At 37.3% G+C, this 23058-nt stretch overlaps 1 protein-coding gene across 1 annotated transcript in view; it reads left to right on the top strand.

The window, feature by feature from the left end:
* Positions 1-21519, top strand: part of Obi1 (ORC ubiquitin ligase 1) — a 33553-nt gene extending 12034 nt beyond the window's left edge. The window contains exons 3-6 of the mRNA XM_042682665.1: positions 1916-2007; positions 4265-4513; positions 8157-8245; positions 18572-21519. Coding sequence (XP_042538599.1) covers positions 1916-2007; positions 4265-4513; positions 8157-8245; positions 18572-20105 — 1964 coding nt within the window. The 3' untranslated portion in view covers positions 20106-21519. The remainder of the gene's footprint in view (positions 1-1915; positions 2008-4264; positions 4514-8156; positions 8246-18571) is intronic.
* Positions 21520-23058: the final 1539 nt, after the last annotated feature.

Here is a 23058-nt window from a genome sequence, read left to right as displayed (position 1 = left end):
CAGGCGAGTGCACGTCTGTAGATGAGATTTTTGTAATGGAAATGGGAAAGCAAACACATGCTAGGAAGGAAAAGAGCATTGCAAAAGGCTTCATGAAATAGATGGCCTTTCCACTGGCCATTCAACTCCTAAAATTAAAGAGGGCAATTTATGCAGTGAAATGAATCATGAATAAGAGTTAGGATATTAGAAAACAGCATGGTTTTGGACATTACCGGCACTATAATTTGGATCTGATTACTAAAATAAAGGCTGAAAAGGTAAATTGAAATTTTAGAGAACCTTGAATGACAGCTAAATCAAGGATTTGCTGTACGGATAGAAAGAAGGATGAGGAGGGCATGATGGTTGTGAGCAAGGGAGTGGTATCTGAGGTATGCTTTAGAACTGTTGCTCAGGGAGGGATACATAGATTGGGCTGGGAGAGAGATAGAATGAATATACGTAGGTAAGAGAATGTAGAACTGGATTAAGGATTAAAAAAAAAAATTTATCCAGGTGCTGGTGGCTCATACCAGCTACTAAGGAAGCTGAGATTTGAGCATTGAGGGAAAGTCTGTGAGACTCTTATCTCCAGTTAACCAGTAAAAAATCAGAAATAGATCTGTGGCTCAAGTGGTAGAGTGCTAACCTTGAGGGAAAAAGCCAACAGCACTCAGGCCCTGAGTTCAAGCTCCAGTATTCACACATACACGCACAAAACTAATGCCAAACTAATGCAGATAAGAAAGAGTTAAAATTTGAACTAGAAGGTCTTGGAAAAAGAAAACATTTAAAGATACTTTTTAGTGTTTTATTCTACTCATGTACATTATTTCTTTTAGATTACAGAAATTAAAGCAATGTTTGTTTTTGCTTTAGGACACATTCAAATGTTAACAAGCCATTAATTCAATAAACATTGAATGTGGGATAAGCCATGCATAGAAAACACCTCCTAGAAAACTTAACAAGACATTGTAATAGCCTAAAATTAGGAAAAATTGACTTAAATGAGATTTTTGTAACGGAAATGGAAAGGAAAATACAAACTAGGGAGCAAAAGAAGTAGTGAGGCTTTGAAAATAAAAGATCCAAAGTTGTCAAAGTTGGCTCCAAGATTTCTCTCTGGGGTTCAGGGAAAAGTCTAGTAGAGGACTAACATTCTGCTGGGATCATTACAGAGAAACCTCTCTGTCTCTACACTTTTACCATCTGACCTTCACCAAAGCGTGAGGTCTATATAGAATAAGAGCTTTGATAATTAAAATGATTGGAATGTTTTTTCCCCTTAAGCTTTTTATTACATGCTTTCATTTGCTCATATCTAAGTGATATTTCATAAACTCTTGTCAGTTAAACTAGTTTCATCCATCCTTGCATTTGGGTAAAATATACTGAAAAAGATCTATAAAATGCTTTTACTATCGTGGCAGTAAGAAATCCAAAGAAGGTAACCACAGCATAAGTGATCAGTTCTCAGAAAAACTTTAGATTGAATGAATATAAAATTGAAGCCATATTTAGGTAATTTGGAATGTGAAAACAATGTGAAATGCACATTGTTTTTAAGGTGTATTACCAGAAGCAAATCATGTTTGAATATAATACATATTCATGTATGTATGAGATACATATAGTTTTTGTATAGTCTGTTAGCTAAATACAATATAGTTATTGGTTTTATTATTGGACATCATTTAGTTTTCAGATTTGCCAGTCCAAATGGAATAATTATATATAGCCTTTTTCTACATTGAATTCATTCTAACAAAATGTATAGAGTCTTAACAAAATGTATAGAGAAGTAAACACAGTATATTTTACTGAAACTATTTCTTATGTATTTCTCATGTCTACATAAGGCAATAAAGAAAGTTCATATTTATTCTCCTGCAAAAATCAGAATAAAAATTAGGAATTTTCCCCCCTATAGGAGGAACAAGTGAAAGTGAACCTATGCTAAGCCATACAGTCAGGAAGCATCTTCGGAAAACTAGGCTCGAGTTACTCCATAAAGAATATGAGGTAAACAAGAATTAAAGTTTAAAATGATGTCAGCAATGAATTTCAGGTAAAACTGAATTAGCTCAGTCCCTAGACATCCAGTGAAACCTTGTTTTAAATGCCAGTTTAAAAAATACCTTATAAATGCAAGTTCTTGTTTTTTTCCTCTTTCTTTACTTTTAATAGCAAATACATGGAGAATAAAACTCCCAGAGAAAAGGGAAAAGTAGAAGCATTTCTTTTGTTTCTTTTCTTTTTCAGTAATTTAAAATATCTCCCTCTGCTACAGAGGTGATGATTTGTATTTACTCCCTCTTGTGCAAGTCCATCTGAATCCGTAGTTACCATTTGTTCCTGTCTATAATTTCACTGATGATTACAAGCCTCACTGATTCTGTTACAGTAAACATTGCTTATGTCAGCTATCCGCACAGATTTCACTGTGAAAAATGCTGTTTCCAAGTTATCTAAAGGTAAATGAGCATGCCGATTTGACATGAGGGTGGAATTTTCCCAAATAAATTCATGCTAATGGAATATATATAAATATAAATACATATATTATATATATTAAACATTAAGCCCAGCTGTTATTCTGAGACTAAAGGAAGGATATTATCGATCTCCTGTTTTGATACAGAATATCTTTATGTTAAAACTATGTACTTGTGAGCTACCTCAGAATTTTTTCGAAAGGCATTGAAGCATAAATATTTGATTGAATAAATGTTTGTTTATCTATGTGTTCTTCATATATATGAATACGTAACTGCATGTGCTTTGTATTGTATAACTAAAAACAATTTTATACTGCTATTTAATGCTGTGAATTATTTAAAGTAGTATATACTATGACAGTAACTCTACGACTTATATAATACTTGACGTATATACTAGTCAGATTAACCCTTTAAGAAATCACTAATTATCGCCATCTGCTTTCTGTTGCTGTAACAGAACACTCTAGATTGGGCAATTTATAGTGAACAGAAACTGATTTGGCTCATGGTTCTGGAGACAGGAAAATCCAGGAACATTGTGCCAGCATCTGGTGAGAGTTTTGTGCTGCATCATCCTATGGTGGAAAACAACTGGGCAAGAAAGAGCTAGAGCAACTGAGCCCACAAGGGAAGAATTAACCCCATCAGGAGATCTCTCTGATAACTAGCTCATTTCTAAGATAACATCATTAACTTAAATCTTGAAGGCAGCGGCTTATAGCCTAAACATCTCTTAATGGTCTCATTTTTTAATGTCAGAATGACAATTAAATTCCAACTTGAATTTAGGAGGGACATTTAGACTGTAGCACTAGCATTTGGAGTTTATTTTTTCTTGCTGTCCAGTAGTATTGGGGCTTAAATCAGTAGGCAGGTGTTCTGCCACTGGAGTCACTCCTCTAACCCTTTTGGCATTGGTTTGTTTTTTGTTTGTTTTTCTGCAAGTTCTAGGGCATGAACTCGGGGTCTGAGCACTGTCCTTTGAGCTTCTTTGCTCAAAGCTAGCACTCTACCACTTAAACCACAGCTCCACTTCTGGCTTTTTGACAGTTAATTGGAGATGAGTCTCAACAATAGACTTTCCTGCCCAGGCTAGTTTTGAGCCACGATCCTCAGATCTCAGCCTCCTGAGTAGCTAGGATTACAGGTGTGAGCCACTGGCACCCAGCTTCAAGCTTATTTTCTAAACTTTTTTGAGGTTATTTTTGAGCAACCTCAGTTTAAGGTAACATATCTTTTATAAATAAATGAACATAGAAGGGTTTTAACTCCCATGTTCAGCTATTGCACTCAGGGCCTACGAATTGCCCCTGAGCTCTTTTGCTCAAAGCTTGTGCTCTACCACTTGGAGCCATAGCTCCACTTCTAGTTTTCTGGTGGTTAATTGGAGATGAGTCTCATAGACTTTCCTGTCCTGACTGGCTTTGAGCCTCCATCCTCAGATCTCAGCCTCCTAAGTAGCAAGGATTACAGGTATGAGCTACCAGTGCCTGGCACATTTTTATTTTTAAAACCACAATTATAATTGAATTCATTTACCAGCACCATAAATGTTGGTTATTATTAGAGTTGGGATATATTTTGAAATTTTGAACAGTATTCCCTTTGTCCTTATAAAACTGTTATGAAATGTAAAGAATATATATATACATATATATATATGTATATATATATATACAGAAAATTGAATATAAAATTCAAAAGCATTCTAGCTTTGGTTTAGTGTGTTAATGTGTTTAATGTCCATGTCTCTCTAGTGACTGTGATAATTTTTCCAGTATGAAATAGATTGTTTGCAGAAAGAGGTAGAAGAACTTAAAAGTAAAAATCTCAGCTTGGAGTCACAGATCAAGTCTATTCTGGATCCTTTGACCTTGATGCAAGGCAATCAAAATGAAGATAAACAGCCAGTTGCAGATACTCCACATAAAACTGGCCAAGATACTACAGAAGAATGGAAGAAGAAACTCAGAACAGCTAAAGAAATCTATGAAAAAGTAAAAGATGATGTGGATAAATTAAAAGAGGTAAGCTGTGATGATTTTTGTTGTTGTTATTTTTGTCGGTCATTGGGTTAGTTGTGAATTTTTTTTAAATCTGTTGTTTTTTTTAATTCCATAATATTTTAAGCACCTTCGAAAGTATGAATAGCCCCATTATCTTGACTCATCCTTAAAATATGTGTGTGAGAACAGCAGAAATCCCTGGATGATCATTTGTATGCAATAGGAAAACTTTCTCATCAAATATCACTAGCTGCCAGGAACTATCAGGTAGTTCCATTTTGTGACTATAATTGGAGACTGTATAGTGCTTCTATATGAGACTGCATCTTCTGGAAGAGTAACATCAATTTAAAGGACCTGTTTCTGTTTCCCTTTTGTGGTTTGCCCTAAGCCCTTTTAAAGCTTATACAGTGATGGCCTTCTGTACATAAAGCAACACATACCCATTTCCTTACCTATTAAGAAAAGGTTTTGACCCTACCTTTTCTATCACTATTATTATCTGATGTTTAAGATTCTACACAGTTAAAAGTTAAATGACTTTTGAGAACCTTCTTTAGACTGTTTCATTCAAAAGATGAGACCAACCTTTAGCTTGACTTCTGATTTATCTGCCCTGGAGTAAAGTTGTGTTGGATGAGATGGTTTGTAATACTCAGCCTTATTACAACACATTCAGCCTATCTGCGTTCTCTTAAAAGACTAATTTTGTGTTTAATTACTAAATCATTAGTAGTCTCTGTATTTGGCTCTCAGACCTTCACTAAATAAAGGACCAAGATGAGAGGAGGGAGAAAATTCTTTCGGGGGGGAAAAAAAAAAAGGAACCACACACACAATTGTATTGTTTGTTACAAGTTTCTAATGTATTGCTGGCCAACCTTAAACCTTAATATGTGGTTTGTCAGAAGACAAGAGAACAATAAGAAGGTCAACTGAGAATTTATAGTATTTATCAATCTTGTATTTTCTCCTTCAATTTTCATACCTCTTAGCCATCAGTAAGTTCTATATAGTCTCCTTCATAGTAATACAATTGCGGGGCGGGGGGTGGGGGGAGTTTTAGGCAAGAGGCTCTATTTGAAAAGTAACCAGGGCTCATAGATGTAGTATAGGGAATCTATGTAAAAGAATAGTACATAAAGCAGAGCTTTAAATTCAATACTGAAGAACTATTTGTAATATTTATTAAATCCATTTTGAATGCCTAGTGATGGTATTGGGTAATAGACTATAAACCAGAGCATAAATGAATAAGAAAATATGGACCACAGAGAAAAAAAAATCTCAAATGTGGAGTGCAAAATAATGGCATACTATAAATCAAATACAGGAACATGAAAGGAAGAATAAAGTACTACTTGAGAGCAAAATGTTTTCCTGGACAAGGTGAGTTTTTAACTATCGTGAGGCTGGTACCTTAACCCAATCAGAGTTGCGATTGCAGAATACCTGAAGTCTTTATTACTGTTTTAGGTACAATAAATAGGCAGAACTCTGCATCTTTGTACCCCTTACTCACCTAACTCTCATGAACTTGAAAATACCTCTGATAGTTGAAGAACTACCCAGCACATAATGAGAAGTATTGAAAGCCACAGGATTGGTGAGAGACCTTGAAACATAGTGATAGCAGTACGTACCAGGATTAGAGGGTTGAAAATCAAATGAGTTTCTAATTTAAGTTTGTTGCCATCATCAAAAATGGTTCACTAAGTGCCTCCCTTTATGGTACCATGCTTGAAAGCTTAATTCATTGTCTGTAAGTGTGAGGAAGTAAATGGCTTTCTTTGTGTCTTCAGAGGAACAGTAATGATGTTTATCAGTCACTTAAAGAATTAACCCTCCATAGTTCTGGTTGGTATACCTTCATGGAGAGGTGGATAAGCCTAAGGATGGTGTACCACCACGTAGAGGTGGTTAAGCCTAAGGGTGATAGACTTCATGCACAAAAGAATGTCACTCTTGTGACCATTATGATGTATTTGCATGTAGATGGGTAAGTAATACAATCAGAAGGTCTGGAAGTTAAGAAGCATTGTTCACATTTCTAAAATTACATTTTTAAGATTTCTTGGTTTAAGGCTCCCCCCCCTTTTTTTTTTTGGTAGGCTCTGGGCCTAGAAGCTATCCTTGAGCCTCTTTGTGCTCAAGGCTAGTGCTCTACCATTTGAGCCATAGCACCACTTCTGTTTTTTGAGTGGTTTATTGGAGGTAGGAGTCTCCTGGGACTTCTCTGCTGGGCTGGCTTTGAATTGTGATCCTCAGATCTCAGCCTCCTGAGTAGCTAGGATTACAAGAGTGAGCCACCTGGTGCCCAGCTTAAACCTTTTTTTCAGTTATTCTTGTGACTCATTAACTTTGTAATCTAATCAGAGAATTTTTCTTATCTGGACCCTGGTGGGTCTTGCTTGTAATCCTGGAGGCTCAAATCTGAGAGCCATCATTCAAGCCAGCCTTGACTGAGAAGTCCGTAAGATTCTTATCTTCAATTAACCAGTAAAAAGCCTGAAGAGGGTCTGTGGCTCGAGTGATAAAGTACCAGCCTTGAGTGAAAAATTAAAGCCCAGGTCTCGAGTTCAAGCCCCAAGGCTAGTATAACACACACACACACACACACACACACACACACACACACACACACACACACACACACACACGCGTGCGCGCGCGCGCGCGCACACACGGAGAATTTCCCTTGTCAAGTGAGTGAGATTGAATTTTCATTTTTCATTTGTTTTGGTTGTTTTCATTTTTGTTTTATAATTCAGGCTAGCATCAAAATTGAAACTCTTTTCTCAGCCTCCTAAGTGCTCATATTACAGGTATGCCTCACTATGTTGAGCTGATTTTCTAGCCGTTAGTGTGTTATTAGGTATTTTTACATATACTCAAGGAAAAAAGTTTTGCATTTAAGATTATGCAATAGGTGGCAAGGAAAGGGAATCACAGAAACAGCAAGATAAGGGATGAACCAAAGTAACACTGATACTCACTTGACATTCTGTTGGATAGGAACATTACAACCTGGGGAAGAGGGGAATAGGAAGGGGTAAGTGGGTGATAATGAGGGATTGGGCATATCAGTGATTAAAAACAAATATTCTCATTGTCTTACTTAAGTAACTGTAACCCCTCTGCTTATTACCTTTTCAGTAAAATAAACCAAGGGAGAATCCATGGAATTTCTTAGAAAAATGCCCCATTTTTTGTGAGCCAGAGACTTAGGAAAGCTTTCTGAAAAAAAGAAAACAAATAAGCATATAGTTATCACTAGAAAAAGTATTTTCAAATAGTTAAGGAATAAGTCTGATATCTCAAGAGATGAACATTAGTGTGTACATAGTTGCATTTGGTATAATATCACCTTGTTTAGCCTTCTGTTATATAAAAGAAAATGTGTATGTCTGTATCTAACTTTTATTTATTTCCCTGGATAGGAGATCTGAAAAGTGCTTGGGGAATATGGATTTAAATGCTTAGTTGTGTTCTGAGTTTCATGTGTTATTCCCAGTGGTGATTTTAAGTTTCTAAAGGCCATGTTTTAGTATTTAGTTTTCTGATAGTTATTGCTTTAAAAACTGCAGATGGCTTATGTTGTAATTTTTACAAGGCACTTGTATTTTGCTTTGTGTTAATTATTTCAACTTTTTTTTTTCTTAAGGCAAATAAAAAACTGAAATTGGAAAATGGCAGCCTGGTGAGGGAGAATTTACGACTGAAGGCTGAAGTTGATAACAGATCACCCCAGAAGTATGTATTTTGCTCACAGAGCGATGTTTCGTATCTGGACTAGAGTAGATCATGTATTTGTGGTGTTTTGTTTTTTTCTTTTCACTCTTCTTATTTAAGCCAACACAATGTCTTGTCTCTAAAAGTCCACTGTGTGTTTTGTGTTACTGCTAAAAATCTTTCAGTTGAGGCTACTTTTGAAGACAAGATTTAATCTTACTCCTCTTCCTTCTCTATCAAGAGGATTGCTGTATGCCACCTCAAACAGGAGAACCTTCACTTGGCTTTACATCTAAGTGACAGATGTTCTGAAGGCTGGTGTATCAGAACTGCAGTGTTCTTATCTGGCCACTAGACTTAATTTCTTTCTCTTGGAAACTGACAAAGTGTCAATAAACGATGGAAATTTATTCTACCACAAAGAGGTGTTTGCTTATCATTTGGAAAGAAGGAAAAGTTGCCTCCAGTAAAAGGAATATGATATAAGGAAAGAAAGGGTAGATGTAAACCATAATTGCACAAAGCAAAGATTACTAACCAGTAGAGAAGGCATAGATTGTTGCTTTTCAGCAGTTCCTTCCCCTGTGCTCTCCACCCTCATTTTCACTTCATTTCAGATAATGTCCTACTTTGACCAATTAGTGAAATAAGCTTAGGAAGTGTTGCTGTTATGTGGTGGTGTGAGTCTCCGTTCCTATCATTTATTGGCAGCTCGCCTTGCCAGTCATAGTAGTGCTTGTCCATTAGCCATTTCCCACAGCAGGCTGAATGGAACTAAAGCTATTTTGCTTGTAGCTTTTATTTCTTGAAAAGTTGCCCACCATGCTTCAGAGTTAATGCCAATCACAAGGATGTATGTTTTTAAATAGCCATGCCTTCCATCAAGAACTTCATCTGAAGTTACCCAGCCTCTGTCTACTTGCAAATAAACATACCTGAATCTAATATAACTGCATGATTTTCCATGTTCACCTTCATGAGAAAGAATTTTCCCTTCATGAGAAGGGAACAGCTTCACTTAAAAAGTGATTTGAGCTGACCTGTTTTATTCCAGATCAATTTGCAATGCATTGAGGTATAAAATGCATTTCGTTTGATTTATAGCCTTGTTTACTCTGTATCACCAAACCCTAGTGGGATTTAAAGAGAAGCTGACCACAGCTGAAAATACCCAGATATGGTTCATTGGAGAGCACTTCTATTTGTACAGAAAAAAAATAGAAAATTTCTAGAATTTCAAAGTAAAGCCAGGCTGGTAGCTCACACCTGGAATCCTAGCAACTCAGGAGGCTGAGACCTGAGGATTGCAGTCTAAAGGCAGCCTGTGGACAGGAAAGTTTGTGAGACTTTATCTGCAATTAACTGCTAAAAAGCCAGAAGTGTAATTTTGGCTTACGTAATAGGGTACTAGCCTTGAACACAAAAGCTAAGGGATAGCACCTAGGCTCTGAGTTCAAGCCCCAGAACTGACATTTCCATACTTGGAACTTTAACTCTGGGGCCTTGCTCTCAAGAATGTGGACCATTTTCTCCCTCTACTACTTGAGTCTTGACTCCAGTCTGGCCTTTTCTGCTTATTAACTAGAGCTGGAATCTCCCATTTTTCTGTCTGGGCTGGCTTCAAGACAATATCCACTGAGTTGCAGTCTCCTGAGTGACTAGGATTACTGGTGTGATCCACTGGCACCTGACTTGAATTGAAATTTTTCTGCTCGGTCCTTGCTTTCCAATTCTTTTTTTACTATTTTACTATTTTTTACTATTTTAATATTATAGAACAAATTGTTTAAATCTTTTTCCTGAAACTGACCAAGGTTTTCCTAAACTGAAATCTAGACTCTACAAGCCAGTCTATACCTTCTTCCGTGTCATCTCATTCTCATTCTGCCAGCTCATGGCACTCTAGAGTTTGTTTCTCTCCTCCTCCCCCGCCCCCCCCCCCCACCCCTTATCCTGCCCCTCATTTTGTCTTCAGATAAATTACTAATGGAATCATGCTTCAGGGAAGCAGTTGAGTATTGATAGGAACAGAGGCTCTGAATCCACATTCCTTAGACTAAATACTAAATGATATTTCATTCTTCTGTATCTCAAGTTTTAGTCTTCTATGAAATGAAGCTTACAAGTTGTAATCGGAGTTAAATTTGAAACGAACATCTAACAGAGTTCAGAGTTAACCAATGTTATAGTATCGCAGTCTTTATAGCGCTCATCCCACTAAAATTGTATGTACATTTAATTGCTTGACCTGTTTGTTGTCCATTACCCTAGGTAAACTCTTAATCTCCACAGGAGTAAGAACTTGGCTGCTTGTCTTTTTTCCTTCCAAAACTCCAGTATCTGAGAGGTACCTGATAAATGTTTGTTGAATATGCAAATGAACAAGTAAACAATATTTGGTAAATTACTTAGCTTCTTAGTGTCATTATTTTCTTTATGTAAAATGTGAATAATATGTTACTGAAAGACTTATCAAAATAATCTGTTGTCCTTGGTAGAATCTCCAGTAGAAAAGAAGTTGAGGCGAGAGGAATGATCATATCCATTATCCTCACTCACCTCACAAAACACTATTTATCCTCTTTCCTTCTTCCTTTCCTTCCTAATGGCTATGCTATTTATCTAGTTACAAACCTTAGTCTTAGTTTCTCCAGCACTGCTTCTCACCTCATGCCATAGCTTGTTGGGTAGAATGTTTTTGTAAATCTACTTCTTTTAAATTCTCCTGTGATTGTTTTTTTTTCATTCCCACTAGTTTAGGCCTACATTATTCCTATAGTAACAACTTTCTGATTGCTTACCTTGTTTTCCTCCCCATGACAAACTCTTGAATTTCTGCTGTATTATTACCTGAATTCCTGAATAGAATATCCTCATCTCACTCCCCTGCTTAATATCTTTTAGTGTGTCCCTATTACCTCCATATTAAACTCACATTTTTGTAGTATGCAATGCTTTTAGCTATAGGATTTCAGCTTAACCCTCTGGCCTCTGCTGTGACTTCTCCTTCCCCCCCCCCCCCCCCAATATGCTGAATTTATCACTGGACCGACACTGCCTTATGCCATACTGTGTGTGTACCTTATCTTATTCATGCCTCTTCCTTACCTTCTCTGGCAATCTCTAGTGGCCTCTCTTTTTGTCTTCCTAATTAATTCTCATTCATTGTTTAAAATCAAACCCAGATGTCACTTTCATTGGTGAGGCATTTCATGATTTCCATAGACAGATAGTACGTGTAGTTATACCCATTGTCTGAATAATTTTGTTGTATACCTGTCAGTTCTATGATTGTCACATCCAGTTAGTCTTCTAGCTATTGACACTAGTATTTTTTAATGTTCATGTATATATATATTTATATACACACATAATACAGATATGCATATAGATGTGGTATGTGTGTATATATATGGATATGTGTGTGTGTGTGTGTATGAGTGTATGTGTAGTCCTCTGGACCCCTGCTAAGGAAAGGTATCCTTATACTAGAGTATTTTGTACTGCCACTTGAAAAGAACTAATCAGCGGGTTAAGATTTTGAGCTCCAGCCAGGCTCTGGTGGCTCACACTTGTAATCCTAGCTAGGAGACTTAAGACTTCTTCCTCTTCAGTGAGCTGGTCTGGCTGGCTTTGACTGTTGTCCCTTCTTGACCTATTCTGGCTTCTGTGTTTCTCTCAATTCTTCTGTGACACACTTGATGATTCCTGGTATTTGACCTCAGCCTGATCTGATGACTGATTCTACTATGCCCTTTGGTTTTCCCAGAAGGGGAATTTGTAGACTGTCAGGGGAGGTTGATGATACCCTGGGGCCAGACTGTGACAGCCCAGTGTGCTCAGGCTCTTTGGCTGCCTGCAGGGCCCAATTCTGGATATTCAGCTAATTGGTGGTAGACAGTTGCTGCAATTTTCTGTCACCTTGTCTTTATTGTTTTGATAAGGTATTATAGATGCTTATAATACATGCAACTTACTAAGCAACTTACTAAGCAACCTGACAGATTACTGACTAATAATAAATCACTCCATATGAATTATTATGCACATTTTGTTTGTTGTTATTTCCTGGTCCACCTGTCATTTCCTCTAGATTTCTTCATTCTTTTCCCAAAGCAACTGCTATTCTCACCTCTGTTGATAGGTTTGCCTCTAAGTACCCCTAGCAAATCTAGTCTCTTAAATGGAATGTCATTGTAATATTTCAGTAGCTCTTTTTCTCACAACTGCGTTTTCGTCTGATTCTAATTTCACTTCTAGCATTAACATTTTTCATTTCTGTGCTACACCTTCATCTTTGTTGGCCATTTCTGTTTCTTGCTTGTCTACTTTTTTAAATGTCTTTATTGTTTTGTCACTAGAAACCAGGAAGCAGCACAGCTAAAACACTTTGCTCTCTTTCTGTATGGCATAGTAGATGCACAGTGACCAATCACTGACTGACTATGAAAGAGGTAATCTATGTACTTTTGTATGGGCTGAAAAGCTAGATGTGGAAACTTCGCCTCATGAAGTTACTTATCGTTAATGTAATTAACTGGAATTTGAGCCAGTTTGTTGGGTTAACTGGTGTTTCTGCACATTGAATCTGTGTTGTAATCTTACTGCTTGCTTACCAGAGCAGCTAAGGATCCACAACTAGTTACAGCAGCATAGTACTAGAGCCTAGTTCTTTTGATACTTGGTTCTGGTATATATTCTTTTTTATAATTTATTTTCTTCTGACCCTCATCAGTCACATCTGGTTCTTTCAGTGTGATGAACTATGGAAAAAATGTTGTCTTGGGAATAGTGTACTTTTAGAGATGCTCTTTCATACTATAGTTGTAGGGCCTCAGATTTTATCTGTATGACTTTCATTTCTTGTCTCGCAGAGACTTAGTCTTGTACTTCCATAGCTGTTTGGACAAGGGGAGCCCTTATCTTTTTCTCTTATCCAGAATGTATATTTCTGTTTACATTTACAGAGTGAAAAACCCTTTAAGCTTCTGTGAGATTCTGGCAGGGTACACTTCCAGTATCAGTTGCAAATGCTCCCAAACTGCTCTACAGTGTTCTCTGCATAATGAAGCCTTTGGCCATCACTGCTACTTTGAAAATCAAAGCCTTCTGGTCTCTAATGGAATGTTTACAAAAATACCCCATTTTGAAATTTGCTCAGGAAAAGGAAGTATGGTAAATGGTTTTAGAAATCCCTCTGGTTTGCTGTAGCATTGCTTCATTTAATACTATGTTCTCTGGAAATAACTGGAATTAGTATAAATAAGAAAGTATTAAAACCCAAAGCTAAAGAAGCTCTTACATTGTCTCATCCCATAGAAATATTTTTCCTATATTTTAATTTTTCTCGGTATTTTAAATTGCCTTTGCTAAATTTAATATAGTTATCTTGGGTAATTAAATCCCTTAATGTCATTGTCAAAATTCTTATCTATTTTTAGTCTCTCTTGACTAAAGTGAAAATGGATTTTTTCTTTGATAGATCTGTATAGAATGGTAAGCCTGCATAAAAGTTGTACTTCATTATATATCTTGCTTTTTCTTTCAGGCAAAAATAATGGCAGAGGTATATAATGCATTTAGTTTAGTAAGATAGTGATTGTCATAATACTTATATGTAAATGAGGATTAAGATACCTTTAGCTTACTTATCTTGTGGTGGGATGGCACTGTCTTAATATAAGACTGATACACCTTTGTTTCTTTCCATTTCCTTACAAATGATACAATACCATTCTTTCTAATGGGTTAGTAAAATTCCATTGTGTGTATACACCACATTTTCTTAATCTATTTGTCCATTGAGCAGAATCTGGGCTGATTCCAGACCATGGCTACGGTAAATAGTGCTGTAGTGAACATGGCTGTGCTGGTGTCTTTACTGTCGTCTTGTTTGATTTCCCTAGTTGTGGCACCTAAAATGTAAACCTATAAGTAAACATATCAGGTGGTATGTAAGCATTTACAAATGAATGAACTGAAGTATAATAGACTCCATGGAGAGCTCAAATAGTATAATTCTTTAGAAAGACTAAGTCAAGCCCAACAAAATTAAGGTTCTAGAATTTAGTACTTGCAAGAGGTGAGGTAGGGCTAAGAGGAGAGGGGTAGATAAATGAAGGGTGGCTGGGAAGAAGGAGAATGCAGTCAAGAATTCATTGTGTATACTATAAAATTAAGAGAAATAAAGGAAGAGGTGGGTCAAAGAGGGGTGAAAATGGGTGGGTTAAAGGATGAGTAAATGAAGGAAGCGTTGGGTCAAAGGGGTGAACATAGATCAAGATGCTTTGTGTATTTAAACTGCTTTGTTAAATGACATACATAATCTAAAAATTAAGAAAAAGGGGGGAGGGTTAAATTAGAATGTTGAAAGGGGTGACAGTGGTCAAGACACACTTCATAAACTGTATTCATAACTATTCACTGTATTCATAAATTTAAAGATAAAAAATATTTTTAAAAGACTGATGTACTTTTAGGTAAGAGAATGATACTTATTCAGGAACTGTTTAGTAAGGGAGTTTTTTTACACCTGAAGTTATTCTAAGGATTTGTCAGTGAATGTATGACACCCGAACTTCCTGATCTCCTGGAGCTTCTTCTGTAACAGATGAACCAAAGAAAGATAAATTGCTTAGACTGATTAATTAATTGGTCAGTTCCCATGGCTTTTACTATACATTTCTGTTGGTTTTCCCATCACATGGATTCCTTATTAGCATGGTAAAAAAGATCTGAACATTCATAGTATTATAAACTTGGGAAGTATTGAAATGGAGCTTTGGTTTCCTAGGGGCAGTGACCTTTTAGAAAATGGAAAAACTCCATCAGTGATTTCTGCTTGCCTTTTTTTTTTTTTTTTGCTGGCCTTTGTTGTGAGGTTTTGTGGCACTTCATCTTTCTCTCTGAAGTAACAGAGGAACTATGGCTAGGGGGATCCTTGACTTCAGTTCAGAATCCTTTGTTAATTCTTCAAAAAACACAATTAGAGCTGGGGATGTGGCTCAGGGTAGACACTTGCCTGGCATGTGGGAGGCTCTGGGGCCAATCACCGAAAATACAACACAAAACAAAAAGGTAATATAGGGACAAATTGTGCCCTTAAGTGACAATATTTCCAAGGTAGAACTGACTAGAGGAGGCTAAGTCTTTGGGAAGCATTCCTGTGGGTCATTACTCTTTTCTTAGCTAGGCCTCTGGAGTCCTTAGTGGTATCCTTTGGTAACATCTGATCCACTATCTAGTAGCATTATTTGATTTTTAAGTCATTGGAAAAAAATTTTTTTTTTTTTTGTCGGTCGTGGGGCTTGAACTCTGGGCCTGGGCGCTGTCCCTCAGCTCTTCAGCTCAAGGCGAGCGCTCTACCACTTGAGCTACAGTGCCACTTCCAGTTTTCTGGTGGTTTATTGGAGATAGGAGTCTCACGGTCTCTCCTGCCCGGGCTGACTTTGAACCACGATCCTCAGATCTCAGCCTCCTGAGTAGCTAGGATTACAGGCGTGAGCCACCAGCGCCCAGCTTGGAAAATTTTTTTTTAATATGAAGATACCTTTGTTATAAAAGTTGTTCTTGGAAAAAACATTTTATTGGTAAGCAAATGAAAGGCTTTTTGCTATTTGAATTAAATAAACATGCTTATACATTTTTTTCATTTAAAAATGTTATTTGATTAAGCCAGTGTAATTACGGTCAGAAACAGACTTTTTTTTTTTGGTCTGGTCGTGGGGCCTGAACTCTAGGCCTGGGCGCTGTCCCTCAGCTCTTCAGCTCAAGGCTAGTGCTCTACCACTTGAGCCACAGTGCCACTTCCAGCTTTTTTTTTTTTTTTTCTGCTTATGTGGTGCTGAGGAATCGAACCCAGGGCCTCATGCATGCAAGGCAAGCGCTCTACCACTGAGCCACCTTCCCAGCCCTAGACTTTTTTTTTTACAGAGCATATTCAGAGGCTTTTACTGCTTAAAAGTGTTTTCAAAGAACTACAAACTTGTCCATTACTACATTAACAAACCAAAACTTTTTTTTTTTTTTTTTGGTCAATTTTAGGGCTTGAGCTCAGGGCCTGGGCACTGTCAAGTCTAGCACTCTACCACTTTGAGCCACAATTCCACTTCCAGTTTTCTGATGGTTAATTGGAGATAAGAGTCTCACAAACTTTATTGCCCAGGCTGGCTTTGAACCTAAGTCCACAGATCTCAGTCTCCTAAGTAGCTAGGATTAGAGGCATGAGCCACTGGCACCCAGCTCAAAACAATTTATAACAATTTACTTTTTAAATTTTTTTTCCTTTCCACTTTTAACAAAGAAAAACTGTCATTTATTCAGCCAGATATTCATGATAGTAAATAAAATGAACAGGCTTGGCTTTAGTGGTGTGGCACTAGCCTAGCAAGCGAAGGCCTTACATGTTCAGTCTCCAGGACCATCATAAAAGGATGGTGGAGCCAGGTCCCAGTGGCTCACACCTGTAATCCTAGCTTCTCAGGAGGCTAAGCACTGAGGATCACAGTTTGAAGCCAGCCAGAGCAAAAAAGTCCCTGTGAGAATCTAATCTCTAATTATCCACTCAAAAACCAAAAGTGGTGCTGTGGCTCAAGTAGTAGAGCACTAGTCTTGAGCACAGAGAGGCTCAGAGATAGCGCCCAGGCCCTGAGTTCAAGCCCCACAACTGACACTCCCCCCCCAAAATGGTACCTTTGTAGTTACCATAGTGACCTTTTGTCCTTGTACCCGTATAGTATTTTAGAAGTTGAAGGGAATGTGCTCTTACTGGGAGTCTAGTTCATTGCAGCGAGCAGATCAATATTCAGCAATCATGTCTTTTAAAGCCCTTTCTAATCCTGAGATTTTATGATTCTATATTTACCTTTGCCTCTGATAATTTTGTTTTCTCCTCAGTGACAGGAGAGCAGAGATCATGATGCTGAGCTGGGGAGGAGAGTGGGCCAGGGTTTTAGGAGGTGATAGACACTGAATGACTGTGTAGAACACATTGTGATTCCTTGGCTCTAAAAGGGGCATTATGGTTGAGCTTCTTGTGCTGTTCTGTAGCTTTTCCTTCTTTTTTATTTTTAATACTAACACTTTTTCTTTAACTCTTAACTTTTTTGGGGGGGGCAGGGGGGTCCGGTCATGGGGCCTAAACTCTGGGCCTGGGTGCTGCCCCTCAGCTCTTCAGCTCAAGGCTAACGTTCTACCACTTGAGCCACAGCACCACTTCCGGCTTTTTTCTTTTTGCTTATGTGGTGCTGAGGAATCAAACCCAGGGCCTCATGCATGCAAGGCAAGCGCTCTACCACTGAGCAACCTTCCCAGCCCTAACTCTAACTTTTGTAATTAGAAGAAAAAGGAAAAAAGCCCCCAAATTCAGATTTTCCTTAGTGATCAGTTAGAATTTAACTTCCATATGATCCTAAGATCTGGATAATTTTATTCATGTTTGTATCCCCAGCCCCAGATACACCACCTAACATATACTGTAGGTGCTCAATTATTGCTTTCTGTGCTGAATCCAGTACCCATTCCTGACAAAACAATGGGGAGAGGGAAAAAGAAAGAATACCATGTACAAAGGGTGATTTTTGTGTGTGTTCCTTCTGGTTAGTCTCCAAAATGTTCCTTTCCAAATGTAAAGATGTTTTTATGTGTCATCTGTTGGAACCACTAGCCCTGACTTTGTATTTCAAAGTTGGAAAAAAATGAGATTGATATCCTATACAGTTGTAAAATGCCAAAAATAAGTAGCACTGAAATGAATTAAAGCCCAGTGCTCAGAAATGCCAGAGAAAGCTTCATATCAAGGTTGGCTGTAATTGAAAGGGTCCAAATAAGTATTTAAAACCACCCCTCCTGGGACTTCTAAGATTTCTGAATTTCAAATTGGTGTTTTATGTTTGACAAGGTGACATTGTGGAAGAAATGTATTGTAAAACACTGCTGTACGAAAGGAAAATGATTGAATGTAAATATTTCAAGATGTGGACCACTGTTCAAATGTTATCATAAATCTTTGCCATTGTTTTAGGGGATAACTTCATGAATATATGAGCTGAATTGATAGGTAGCTCTTGGAAGGCAAAATCATCAGTGAGTGTATGCCTCTTCTGTTACCACTAGTTTGATTCTGCCACCAAAATGTCCTAATAGAACTTTGCCATTATTGTAATTTGCTTATTATAACACAAGTAGGAAAACAATATTACATTTGGCAATATTTTTGTCCTTTTCATCCAAAGGTCTGCACTCTAATATAATGTGAAATTAGAATATGCTGAGGAATTTTGCACTGTTAAACTTTTGAGAAGAAAATGGCTGGAGCTATAAGATTAACCATCCTTCTATCCTTTCTAGGTTTGGAAGATTTACCGTTGCTGCTCTTCAGTCCAAAGTGGAACAGTATGAACGTGAAACCAATCGGCTCAAGAAAGCCTTGGAGCGAAGTGATAAATATATAGAGGAACTAGAATCTCAAGTTGCACAACTGAAAAATTCAAGTGAAGAGAAGGAGGCTATGGATTCCATCTGCCCAAGAGTGCTTTCTACAGATGGCAAGGGGACCAAAAGCAGTGAGGAGGATGTGGCATCGAAGACTCCAGGCGATACTGCCAGAAAGCAGCCTGGCACGGCCACTGCTAGTTCTCACCTGGCACAGCCTTCCAGCAGCCGGCTGTTGGACTCCAGTGCTACCAGACAAGAAAACACTAGCAAAATAGAACCAAACTGCCCTAAGAACAAAGACCTCTACCAAAAACAGGTAGAAATAATGTTAGATGTGACAGATACAAGTATGGACACTTACTTAGAAGGAGAGTGGGGTAATAAGCCAAGTGACTGTGTCCCCTATAAAGATGAAGAGCTTTATGATCTTCCAGCTCCCTGCACTCCCCTGTCTCTCAGTTGCCTTCAGTTAAATACTCCAGAAAATAGAGACGGTACCGTGATCAAATCTGGGGGAGATACCAAAAAGCACTCAAACCATCTTAGAAAACTAGTGTTTGATGATTTTTGTGATTCTCCAAATGTTTCTAACAAAGATTCTGCAGATGGTACCAGTAGAAATGAAAATGAAAAGAAAGCAGAATGCTTTACTTCTACAAAGACAAGATTTTGGGATTGTTGCTCTACAAGCTATGCCCAGAGCTTGGATTTTGAAAGTTCCGAGGGGAACACAATAGCAAGTTCTGTCGGAGAAATATCTTCAAAACTGAGTGAGAAATCTGGCTCCTGCTTATCCAAAAGGTTGAACTGTATTCGTTCTTTTGAAATGAACCGGACAAGGACATCCAGTGAAGCATCAATGGATGCTGCTTACCTTGACAAAATCTCCGAGTTGGATTCCATGATGTCAGAGTCGGACAACAGCAAGAGCCCCTGTAATAATAACGGTTTCAAGTCGGTAGATTTGGATAGCTTGTCCAAGTCCTCTCAAGGCAGTGACTTTCTGGAGGAGCCAGATAAGTTGGAAGAAGGAACTAAACTGGATCCTCTAACCGCTAGTGATCAGTTAGAAAATGGAAATGAGTGGAAACCCACTTCATTTTTTCTCCTCTCCCCACCTGACCAAGAAATGAATGAAGATTTTTCACTCCACCCTACTTCGAATCCAGGAACAAATGAAATCAAACCTCCACGCTGTTTGTTTCAGACGGAGTTCTCCCAGGATATTTTGTTAAGCAGTACGCGTGGTCTGTTTGAAGATCAAAGGTTTGGGTCATCTTTGTTTAAGATGTCCTCAGACATGCACAGCCTTCATAACCACCTTCAGTCTCCTTGGTCTACTTCCTTTGTGCCTGAAAAGAGGAATAAAAATGTGAATCAGTCAACAAAAAGAAAAATACAGAGCAGCCTTTCCAATGCCAGTCCATCGAAAGCAACCAAAAGTTGACTTATTGGGAGATGCCATTTGTTTTTGTCCTGAAGGGAATGGAAATGTTTTTAAAGTAATTTTTTCCTTTATAAATGTTCTACACAATCTTGAATTGATGATCTTTAAGTCAGAATAGTAGGTTAACCTGTACCCAAAGTACTTAATTAATGTTGAAACACTGTGCTGTTTTTTGTTGTTTTTTTTTTTTTTTTTTTTTGGGGGGGGGGGGTTAGGGGAATCTTTTTGAATAGAGGAAATACAGTGAAGGAGGTTGGAGTTTGTTTTTGTTTTTTAATGGGTATTATATGGATACAAGTTGGTTGTATTTAACTATTAGATACAATAGCCTGTTAACAAGGCTCAGTTGTCTTCAGAACATGGTTTCTTTAATAAATCTTTCAACACTTATAAGACATGGGTTTCTTCAAAGCTTTTCCTTGGGTGGAAATTTCTTTACCCCTCCCCCCCCTTTTAATGTTTAGTCATGACCTGACTTTTATATAAGGCCATGATGGAAAAATAGCACTCTTTACTTACTTTTCCTTTTTTATCATTATGTTTTGTCCAGTTTTTGTGAAAATATTCTGCTAGTATCAAAGAATATGTTTTTGGGATTTGTTTGTTTCTTTGTATTGGTCCTGAGGCTTGAACTCGGGGCCTGGGCACTATCCCTGAACTTTTTTATTCAAGGCTAATGAATCTACCATTTGGGCCACAGTACCATCCTGGCTTCTTGGAAGTTAATTGGAGATTGTCTTACGGACTTCCTTGCCTGAGTGGCTTCAAACTGGATCCTCAGATCCAGCCTCCTGGGTAGCTAGGATTACAGGCGTGAGCCACCAGGCCCCAGCAAGAACCTGTTTTTCTATGAAAATATTCACTTGTGCCAGACTTACATTTGCTTATCTTTTTCTGTGTGTGTAAAATCAGAAATGGAGTGAGTGCATGGAGCAGTTAGGTTTGGAAGAATGTAAACATCCTCTCTTCACTTTCCAGATGTATATTGCTGGAGAGCTTCTCTTTGCTACATTCTTGATCCATCTAAATCCCAGGAAGAGTTTGCATGTTATTGTTCTTTGTGGAAACTGTACGCATGGTAGCGTTTTTGCTTGCTGTATTTTCCATCCTTAAGAAAAAGCAGTTTTAATTGGCTAATAGGATATATTTTATGTAGTACTTTTTTTAATGGGAAGTATTGAGAGGGTAAGAAGAGATAAGAGCTAACTAAGCACAATTTTTTTTTAATTTAGGTCCTAAAAAAGTGTATTATTCTAAACATGTTAAGGATGCCTATGTAGGCCTTTACAAATGGGTTTGTATGCTAATGACTTGTTTATCTAATGTGCACTGAACATTTTACATTAATACTGTATTGTTTTACATTAATACTGCATGCTTTTCTATGTGAATTGAATAAAGGATGTCATAAGCACTTTATGTCTTGATATTATCTAAGATATTGAATTAACCCATAAAGACCAGAGAAACTTATTTTCAATTGATTTTATAATATAGCAGTTGACTAACTGTAGCCCATGGACTTAAATCTGGTCTGTACCTGTTTGAAAGGTCAATTAGGAAAAAAAAAAAAAAGACAGTTTTTTTCTTAATTCTTAAAATTAACAGAAAATTCATTCAGTTTTTAATATTTCTCAATAAAGTCCTATTGGAGTGCCACTACACTCATTTGTGTGCATTCTACACATGGCTGATTCACACTATAAGAGGCAGAGTTAGTTATACAAAGGGCATATGCCAAAATATTTACCATCTGGCCCTTATAGAAATTGAATGACCCTTGCTATAATTAACTCATAGAAATATAATAAATCACTTTATGACTTTGGAAAATGATGCTCCTTCAGGATAGTAGCCAGAAAAAGCTAATATGAAGCATAGTATTTGTTTTATTATGTACATTGTATATATGTAGTATGCTTTTAAAGAAATGTATTAAAGGTCTAAGAAGAGATTAATGCCAAGTACAATTTTTAATTTAGGCTCTAAAAATGTGTATTATGTGCACCAAGAGCTGGTAGTTCATGTGAGTACTCCTAGTTGCTCAGGAGGCTGAGGTCTGAAGAACATGTTTCAAAGTCAGCTTGGGCAGGAAAATCCACGAGACACTTTTTTCTTCAACTCCTAATAAGCCCATAGTGGAGCTGTAGCTCAAGTAGTAGAACACCAGTCTTGAGTGAAAAAGCTCAGGGAAGCACTCAGGTCCCAAGTTTTAGCCCCAGTACTCACATACCCACACCCACATATTCTAAACATGTTAGAAATCCATGTGTAGGCCTTTACATTACAAATATGCATTATTTTATCTTTCTGATGTTAAAGCTAATGGATAATTTAGAACTCTTAGGAGGTTAAATATAAAATGTTTATAATAACTCAAATACAGAAATCTAAACTCTACCACTAAATTTAGTTAACTTAGTAATTAAGTTCAGTAATTAAATTCAGTAAATTTAGTTAATGTATGTGTTTTCCTCAAATCCATATGCTGAAATCTAGCCCCTAAGATAATGGTGTTAAGAGGTTGAGTTTTTTGTAGCTGAGGATAGCTCCTTACCACACACTAAGTCTACTGGTCTCTTGCTTCCCAACTCCCCCCATCTCCAGAACTGTGAAAAGTACATTTCTTCTTTATATAAATTAGCTGATCCAAGATATTTTGTTAACAACAGCCCAAAGGAATTAAGGCAAGAAGTAAACAGGAATTCTATAGCCAACAATGTGTCCATTTTTTAAGCTGCATACATATTAGCATTGTGCCTTGAAAATTGATGTAGACCAATTTGCCAATTACTAGCTTGGATGAAAGATTTGTGTCTCATTAGAATATTATCAAAATTATTTCAGAAAAATATCAATATTTTCCAGCTGCTTTGAAAAGCAACCTTCCATCTTCTCTAAATCAGTATTGTATACATTAAATTCATACCATCCCTTAAGGAGAACATTCATT

Source organism: Dipodomys spectabilis, unplaced genomic scaffold, assembly GCF_019054845.1.
Source record: "Dipodomys spectabilis isolate Male_0828 unplaced genomic scaffold, ASM1905484v1 ptg000075l, whole genome shotgun sequence".
NCBI lineage: Eukaryota > Metazoa > Chordata > Mammalia > Rodentia > Heteromyidae > Dipodomys > Dipodomys spectabilis.
This window is presented reverse-complemented; position numbering and strand designations above follow the sequence as displayed.